Source organism: Phaethon lepturus, unplaced genomic scaffold (genome assembly GCF_000687285.1).
Source record: "Phaethon lepturus isolate BGI_N335 unplaced genomic scaffold, ASM68728v1 scaffold20591, whole genome shotgun sequence".
Taxonomy (NCBI): Eukaryota; Metazoa; Chordata; class Aves; order Phaethontiformes; family Phaethontidae; genus Phaethon; species Phaethon lepturus.
Window position 1 is genome coordinate 6,619 of NW_010515876.1, and position 9,086 is coordinate 15,704.

The 9,086-nt window shown below is 53.9% G+C and overlaps 1 protein-coding gene across 1 annotated transcript in view; it reads right to left on the reverse strand.

Moving 5' to 3' along the window:
• Window positions 1-9,086, reverse strand: part of DMBT1 (deleted in malignant brain tumors 1) — a gene marked incomplete at its 3' end in the record, with an annotated part of 32,897 nt that overhangs the window by 5,766 nt on the left and 18,045 nt on the right. The window contains exons 10-13 of the mRNA XM_010295915.1: window positions 8,559-8,582; window positions 7,801-7,802; window positions 1,901-2,198; window positions 278-494 (exon numbers count right to left, since the gene is read on the reverse strand). Coding sequence (XP_010294217.1) covers window positions 278-494; window positions 1,901-2,198; window positions 7,801-7,802; window positions 8,559-8,582 — 541 coding nt within the window. The remainder of the gene's footprint in view (window positions 1-277; window positions 495-1,900; window positions 2,199-7,800; window positions 7,803-8,558; window positions 8,583-9,086) is intronic.

The following is a 9,086-nucleotide window of genomic DNA, read 5'->3' on the forward strand; positions in this document are numbered from 1 at the left end:
TCGGCACCGACCACTCCAGGAGGATGCCCAAAATTTCTCCAGCCCCCCAGACACCCCCAACACCTCATGATGCAAAAAGAGCATGTTGTCTGGAGCTGCTTGTGGAGGTGGAAAATCAAGGTGATGGACCAAGACCCACCACTTCTCATGCCACGTTGCTTCTGAGGGTGTTACCTGTGCACACCACGCCAGCTTCTTTCCCATGCTGACAAGTGCTGTTGCCCCAGGGCTTCACCTTGCATGCAGAGAGGGCATTCTCTGTGCCCACGCAGCTCACGCTGTTGGGCCACGTTTGCCCGGATCCTTGCCCAAAATGCGACCCGCCAGGTGCTGACAGCGCTCTTCCTGCCTGCACACCACTCGAGCTTCAGCCAGACCCCAACCCTGGTCACACAGGGCTGCCCAGGTGCCGTTGTGGGTGACCTCCACCCTGCCTTCGCAGCGCGTCGAGCCATTGGCCAGGTGGAGCTCAGTGGCCACGGACACTCCTGAAGCTGCCGACAACATGCAAGAGTAAGTGCACTGGGAGAACCATAGCTGCTTCTGCTCCAGCCTGAGCATCCTCCATGCACGGTGAGTGCCCAAACTGCAGACCGAGTGCCCACAATGCTCAGCACCCTCTTAAAAGTGAATTTTGTGGGGTGGCTTTGCAAAGGAGCTTTATTACAAAGGCACTTCATTGCAAAGTCACCTTATCATAGAATCACAGAATAGTTTGGGTTGGAAGGGACCGTTAATGGTCATCCAGTCCAACCCCCCTGCAGTGACCAGGGACATCCCCAACCAGAGCAGGTTGCTCAGAGCCCCGTCCAGCCTGACCTGGGATGTTTCCAGGGATGGGGCGTCCACCACCTCTCTGGGCAACCTCGGCCAGGGTTTCACCATCCTCATTGTGAAAATTGTCTTCCTTATATCTGGCCTAAATCTACCCTCTCTTAGGTTAAAACCGTTACTCCTTGTCCTGTCGCAACAGGCCCTGCTAAAAGTCTGTCCCCATCTTTCTCCTCAGCCCCTCTCAGCCCTGGCAGCTGCAGGAAGGTCTCCCCGGAGCCTTCTCTGCTCCAGGCTGAGGCCCCCCAGCTGTCCCAGCCTGTCCTCCCAGCAGAGCTGTTCCAGCCCTCGGAGCATTGCTGGGGCCTCCTCTGGCCCCGCTCCAACAGGTCCATGTCTCTCAGCACTGCAGGGGGGGTCTCCCCAGAGCGGGGCAAAGGGGCAGAATCCCCCCTCCCTCGCCCTGCTGGCCACGTGGCTTTGGGGGCAGCCCAGGACACGGTTGGTCTGGGCTGCGAGTGCACGTTGCCGGCTCATGTCCAGCTTTTCATCCACCATGGGCAGGGCTGCTCTCCATCCCTTCATCCCCCGATGATACCGGGGGTTGCCCCAACCCAGCTGCAGGACCTTATTGCAAAGGCACTTTATTACAAAGGTGCTTTCCTTTTCCCTGCTGTGCAGCCCAAATAAAAGAGCTGAGCTACACAAGCATCAAAAACTCCATCAAAAGTCCTGCATCGTGGGCAATGGGTGAGACAGACCCGGCCTGGCTGGCTGGGTAGGAACTGGGGATGGTGAGTTACACTTGCAGAAAGCTGTGCATGGTGCAGCCTAGTTTCCCCCAAGGCAAACCAGGCTTTGGGGCATGTCCTGAGTAATTCATGCATGCTGCTGCAAACAGATGGCCCTTTGCTGTTCCTGCAGCTTAGCACTGGACCTATGGCAGCAGGAGGTTGGCAAAGGCTTTGCAGGGCAACTTGCCCTCCTGTGTGCTGCAGGTGCTGCCCAGAGCTGCAAAGGGGATGCCGTGGGAGAGCACCCTTGGGGCAGATGCAGGAGCCATCCCATGATCCCTTAAGAAACCCTGGAAGTCTGACATTGATCCCTCTTGCACCTTGAGATGAGTTACCTGAACATATCACTCCAGCATCCTCTCCGTGGAAGCAGTTGTTGTCACCCCATGCTCTGGCCCGGCAGTTGAAAATGGTGGCCTCAGTGCCGGTGCAGTTCACCTCGTCCAGCCAGATGGGATCGTGGCCCCTCCCGAAGTGAGCCCCGCTGGTGGCCAAGAGTGCCGTGCCGCAGCCCAGCTGACGGCACACCACCGCTGCGTCTGCCAGGTCCCAGCCGTCATCACAGACCGTCCCCCACATGTGGTTGTGGAGCACCTCCACCCTCCCGGCGCAGCGGTTGGGGCCGTTGAGCAGCTGGAGGGTGCCCAGGGCAGTGATGCTGGAGTCTGTGGGTACCCCAAGGGGAACAGTTGGACAATGGTTTTTGCATCACTGCTGGTACAGCAGGAAGGGATGCAGGGGTGGAGGTGGTGCACAGCCGGATGGCTGCTGTCCTGGACTACCTGAGCACTCAACGCTGGCATCCTCCACGTGGTTACAGTTGTGTTCCCCCCATGACCTGGCTCGGCATTCGGAGAGGTTCATTTCCTCCCCGGTGCAGTTGACCTCGTCCAACCAGATCTGTCCCGTCCCTGCTCCGTACCGAGCTTCTGGTGCCACTGACAGCACTGTGCCACAGCCCAGCTGCCGGCACACGACTCGGCCCTCAGGGGAACCCCAGCCATCGTCACACACTGTCCCCCACGTCCCGTTGTGGAGCACCTCTACCCGCCCAGCGCAGCGGCCGGGGCCACCCACCAGGCGAAGGAACCCCCCTGGGCTCTCAGCGGCTGTGCCTGCAAAGCCAGGAGGGGAAAGAGGAGGGGAGGTGAAATCCTGGGGGTGGATGGGGCTCAGCTGCTCATGTGTTTGACATGGCTCCTGCCCCCCAAAAAGGTTTCAATGGTGGTGGTGACCATCCCACACCTGCCCTGGGCATTTCAAATGGCCCGGGGCATCTGTAGTCAACTGAGCCTCATCTCTGCATCCAAACCCTGAATTTAACCATTGTAGCACCAGTATGGATCCCACATCCCAGGAGCCCTTTTCTTGGTCATGTAACAGGCAGAAAAAATGGGTATTTGAGTTTATGTGTGTTTTTGTACAAGCAGCCAGCAGCAAAGATGTAGCTTCACCATCAAGAGTGCTTAATGCCTTGGAGTCCAGCTGTGTGGCAAGCTTGTGGGGACAAGCGGAAAAGTGCTTGAGCTCAGACCCATGGCATGAGATTGCTGCTGGTCCCATAGACATGCTTTTGCAAGAGCACTAACTGAAGGGAGACGGTGCAGGAAGGAGCTGTAACTGGGTGTTGGTCACATGGAGAGTTCAAATGGGCCCATAGAAAAAAAAGTTCAACGGGGATATGATTGCGTTGTGCAAATAAGGTTTTTGACCGTGGATAATGATTTCCAAAAGTGCTCAGGCACTGCTCTGTGCACGGGTCTGACCATCGGCAAGCGAGGGGTCAGACGTAGCACTTGGGAAGTCACAGGGGCCAGAAAGAGGATGAAACAGGTTAAAAATCAAATCCCTAAGAAGTCATTCAAATATGAACAGCATCTGGGCAGCTGCAGCATGCTGTGTGCCTAGCTCAGCTTTTTCATTCAGGCTGTGCAGCGGGGATCAGGAAAGTGTTTTTGCAATAAAGCACCTTTGCAATAAAGCCCCTTTGCAAAACCATCCCTCAAAATTCACTTCTGTGAGGAGGCTGAACCAGATGCATTGAGGGCACTCAGTCTCCACTTTGCAAACTCCCCAGGTTAAGAGCACAGTCCTGATGATGGCTGGCTCTTCTGTTTAATGCTTCCTCCCTGCACCTTTTGCTCTCCTTCCTTATTTTTACTAGGAGCGATGAGGTTACCCTGTGATAAGCAATAAATCAATCCTGCAGCTGAGACTTAGCAGAGCTGATTGATTTCTTGGCATGTTTCTTGCAAGCACAGTCGCATGTGCGTTTACTGTGCTTGGGTGGTCAAGTCCCAGACCAGGTGTCTCCAGCCAGGCAGGAGATACTGACTGTTGAATTTCACCATACTGAAATTTCCAGGAGCAAGATTTAAAAAAAAAAAAAGTGGGAAGATTGTACTGTTTGTGAGTAGATCACCAAAGAAAGAGGAAACCCAAGCGAGTTAAAGCAAAATTTTAGTTCCACGAGGCAGTGGTACAAACTGGCCTTAGCAGCAATCTCTACCAACAGGGAAAGCACATTCCTAATTTTGTTCACTCCAATCCCAATCAGAAGATGAGTGTTTCTGCTTATGCCCTTTATAAATACGAAACAGCACTAAAAGGCTGCCTGAATCAAATAACCAGCTTCTACTCTGAGCTGGGCCAGCTTGGGCAAAGCTGTGAGCCCTTTCTTAACAATTTCCAAAGCAAAACTGCAGTTGAACCATCGGCATGATATTGCTCTTGCAGCAGAACTCTTCCCCATCCTTGCACCCATGTCTGAGAGGAAACCATAGCTATGAATAAGGGACCTGTAGGGTCTGTAGCTTCCTTATGGCTCTGCCTGAGCATAAGAAGGGACATGTCTCTTGCCAGCATCTTGCCCGTGTGCCCTGTTAGCTCCAAAACTATTCAGTTCCATACGCTGCACATCCACGAGCCACCCAGGCTTGTCCTGGCAACATGGATCCCTACTTGCTCCATTGTACAGGGAGCTGCCCCTGTTAATGCACAGTGCTGTTAGGTTTGGCCAAGCCCCTTCTGTGCTGCAATACCATGAATTTGCCATGTACGGTGCAGGATAAGCCAAGATTAAAGCAGGGCAGGAGGCTGTGGCCAGCTGTGAGACCGCTTCAGGATTGAGCATGCTTCCCTCCAGTCTTGTAATGCTCACAAGCCTTTAATTATGGGGCGCAAACCTTTGATTATAGGGCAAAACCATGTGTGCAGAAGTAGACCTGCAATGCATGGCTCTTGGAGTGCAGCAGAGATAGCTGAGCTCCTGACTTCATCTAAAAAAGCTTTCACCTGCCTCCAAAGCCATCACAAGTCATTCCCCGCTGCCCCAGACCCCCAAGTGAAACCCAGGATCCCTGACCAGCCTCTACTGTGCTTCACAAAGTGCTAACTGAGCAGGCTGGAGGAGCTAACATGGCCAATGGGCTCCCTGTGGTCAGCAGTGAAGGCAAATGCTACTCACCCCAAAGGCATGCCATCAGGAGGAGGGTCCCTGTGCTCTTGGCCCCACTGCAGGTGGGTTGGTTTCTGCCCCTGGGGTGGCTGGATGAGGGATGGAGACTGCCTGGCATCCACATGTTCACAGCCTGGCCACAGGCTGGAGGTTGGAGTGGACTGTCCTTGTGAGAGATGCCAGCTGAGCCTGTTGTCCCACTGGCCAACTGGGAGGGCCAGCTGGGATTTCTGCAGAGAGCCCTCCTCTTCCTCTGCCCTGCTGCCCACTGGGAGTTTCACCTTCTGTGCAGCTCTGCCAGGAGGTGACCCGCTGCCCCGTACAGCGGCCAGTCTTGTCATTAGCTTGCGAAACGATGAGATGTTCCAGGAAAACACGGAGCAAACAAAACCCTCCTGACGCTCAGGTCCTGTCTCATACGTGCCAGCCCCTGCGGGCACCTCAGCTGCCCTGACATCCTGGTACAAGATACCTACTTTTGACAAACTAAATCAAGACTTTATGCAGAGAACTGGGGAAATATAGCTATGTTAGCATCGTTAAAAAGAGTCTGGTTGCGTTTTGCGGTGTGAGGGACCATCTACTGCAAGAAAATAGGTTACTAAAGCTGGTAATGGCTTTATTGTGGAGGCTGGAGCCAGCACCTGCACTGTAGCTGTTTGCCATCAGGCGAGCCTGGACACTATGCGTGATGAGAAAGGGTCTCACACCCACTTTGTGATGTTTTGAATGGCTTGGTTGGATTTGGAAAACAAGGGGAACTGCCATTTTCCTATCTTACTGTGGCTGTACTTGCGAGACCCCTTCTGGATTAGCAGTTTGCTTCCCAATTGCTGTTATGCAGATGATGCTCCAGGCATGTCCCTTGCAAATTGCTGCCCCAAGCATGTCCCAAGATGCTGAGAGGGTGGAAGGTTTGTGGTCCTCCCATCCCTTTGTGGTGGCACGCTGAAGTTGTGCAAGGAAAGGGCCCGAAGCCAGAGCAGTATGCTGCTGCAAAGAATGGGTTTTGCAAAAGGGTCATTAAATTAACACCACTCATTGCTCCAAACAGGAGGGTTCAGGTGGAGGTGAGTGCTGTGCTGGTGGTGCATTGAAGATGGGACTTGCACTGGGCAAGGATGTGGCCCCCGCCAGAAACAGGGTGGATGGTTCCACCTGTGTCTGTACAAAAATAAGAAGCAAAACTGGAGCATGCAATGGGAAGAGGACAGCATGGCCAGGAAAGTCTCAGGCTGAGTTTAACCTGTTCAATCTGGCAAAGCCTGAGAAGGGTAGTAGAGTGGAGAGTAGACTGCTGCCTGTAGGAAGATCAAACAGGAGAAACCCAAACCCCAGAGGCATGCAGAGCTAGGGCTGACAACCAAAAGGAAAAAAAGTAGTATGCTAAACAAAGGTACAAGAGTCAGTGGGTGAAAATTAGGCTGGAAATGAGTCAAAACTCATCTCGTAAAAAGTCAAGCAGTTGGGAAAGGTGACTCTATTAATTTGTACCGAGGCTCAGTGAGCCCAAGGACTTTGTCCTCCTTCTTTGCAAACAAACAGGCCATCAGCAAAGAGATTCCTGACACTGACCAGCATGAAAGTGCTGGGAACTGTCATAGCCTGACGTGGCCAATGCACGGGGCACAAACAGCTGCTCTGGAAATGAGTCATGGTCCTATGTCCCTTCTGCTTCTTTTGAATTTGGGTGTTGTGTCCCCTTGGGAATTCTGAAATCCCTTCGTGAGAGACTGCAGTCCCTGCAGAGCATCTTTGCAGAGTAACCCATGGTCCAAGCTCGGATCTAGCAGGTGCTGGTCCTGCATGTTGAGACCTGAAGAGCATCAACTCATCCCAGCTTTATTACAAAGACCTTCTCCAAAGGGTGCACATACTTTATTGCACAAAACTGGGTCCAAGTTCCTGTTTTCCCCTATTCTGGGGACACTCTACCCAGAGCTGGAATGAGCCCTGGGCCTTTGATGTAAACTTTGGGACAGGCAAGGATGGAGGACGAGGTCTGCTGGGGCAGCCAGCAGGAAGATGAGAAGGCTCAGATGCCAGCAGCAGGATGAGAAACCCTGAAGTCCCAAGAGTGATGGATGTCCATGGAGGAGCAGAAGATGACCTTGTGGCCACACATTGACAGGAGACACCCACCCAGGGGGCTCTGTGTTTGGGGCTTAGGGCAAGTAGCAAGACACAAACTGGTCACAGATGCAAGCCACTGGCTGGGAAGGAAGGAGAGGTGGGAGGCCAGAACCTGAAGGGCATTGAAATACATGTGTGACTCTCTTATTACATGTGTCTTCTTGCTGCCTCTTGCACCAACTCTTCCCTTCCATGTCCTTCTGTGGAGATGAGCTTGGCTTGCAAGGCACACCTTCATCACAACCTGGTCAAGCTTGTGGTTCCTTCATTCCCTTCCCATGGCACTGGGACAGGCCCCTCCTGGCTTCACCAAAGTGGTGGATGGCTTGGGGCTCAGACCTGACTCCATGGGTTGCTCCATTAGGAATGTGACGCTTCTTTATTGGCGGCCAGGACGATATCTCACCCAATGTTAGCAATCTTGAGTCTCCTGTATCTGACCCAATCATCTGCAATCCCTCGGTAACCAAGGGACCTATTCCACTACTTCCACCTCACCAAGTGACTCCATATCCTTGAATCTGTATAATGCTGCATTCTTGTTCTTTTGGGTTTCAGGGTTTTTACTGGTATGCAAAAGTGGATTGAATAAAGACAATGGGTGAGGGACTTCTCACCCTGTTCTGCATGAGCTTTTAAGCGCACTCCTCATTTTGCGAAGGTGGTCATGTACAGTGAGTTCCTGGATCAGGAGGTAAGCCTCACTTCCATGGGAGGTTAGGGGAAAAGGTATGATCCCGTTGGGAATGCAGTGAGGGTGATGGCACTGGGTGCCACTGCAGATGGCTTTGCAGGGGGTTATAGGGATTATAGGGGGCTATAGATAGGGGTTATTCTGAGAAGAGCTTCCTTGGAGACTGAGGGACTTCATGGTGAAAAATGGAGGAACTGGGACCCACAGAGGCTCAGTGCGGTGAGCTGGGGGCTATGGGGCACACAGAGCAGAGGGCTGTGCTCTGCCAGAGGGGGTCCTCTCTGCTGACCATTGCAGTGACTGGTCTGCTCTTTGGGCTCCACAGAATGGGGTCTTCTGGGGTTCTGAGGGAGCCTTGCCTTTGACACCAGGAATGTGGCTGCCTAAGCATCTGATGATGTCCCAGTGTCTTCTGTCTTCTTTATAAGAGGCTTGTCTGCAAAATGAAGGAGAAGGGTGATGCATGGGGGATGCAGTCCCCAGCCCCAGTTTGGGGTGCACCCGTGCCAGCCAGGAGTGCAGCCAGCTCGACAAGCAGGCCAGGTGCACCGTGCTGTGGTCCTGCTCTTACCTGAGGAGCGTCCAGCCCATCTTCCACACCGCGTCCACAGGTACAGGACCAACAGGGTCCCACACAGCATTGCCCCCATGCTGAGCAGGCCTGCCAGCACCGAGCAGGACTCTATAAGGTCTGTGGGAAAACTGAAACTCAGAGGGGCTGGATGGCCTGCCCCTCTCTGCCCCTCTCACCCTTCCCTTCTACTGCATGTTTTTGGGGACTTGCCACATCCTCCCTCACTGCCCTCCTGGGGGCTGGGGCTGACTGTCATCAGCAGGAGTGACAGCTCACCCTCTGCTTCGGGAGGGTGGGTGCATGGACACCCCCACATTGGGCTAATGCAAACAGAGCATGTCCACTGGGGATACCCAGATCTCCATGCCTGCTGAGATGCCTTCACCCAGTTGGTCCCACTCCGCTGCCTCTACCCTGCCCCTGATGTCTTCTGGCAAAAAGGTTTATGGTGACACTTCTGCCTGCCTGGGGGGAGGCTAAGACTGGGGTGGAGACAGGAGCCTTTACCCCACCATCTGTCTGCACCGGCTTGGCCCTGATGTAGACAGAGCGGGTGACGGGGATCCCGGTGCTCACCTTTCTGCTCTGTGCACACCACGCTGGCTGCCGAGCCCTGCCTGCACGGACCCAGCCCCATCTCTCTCTGCTGGCACTCCAGTAGGA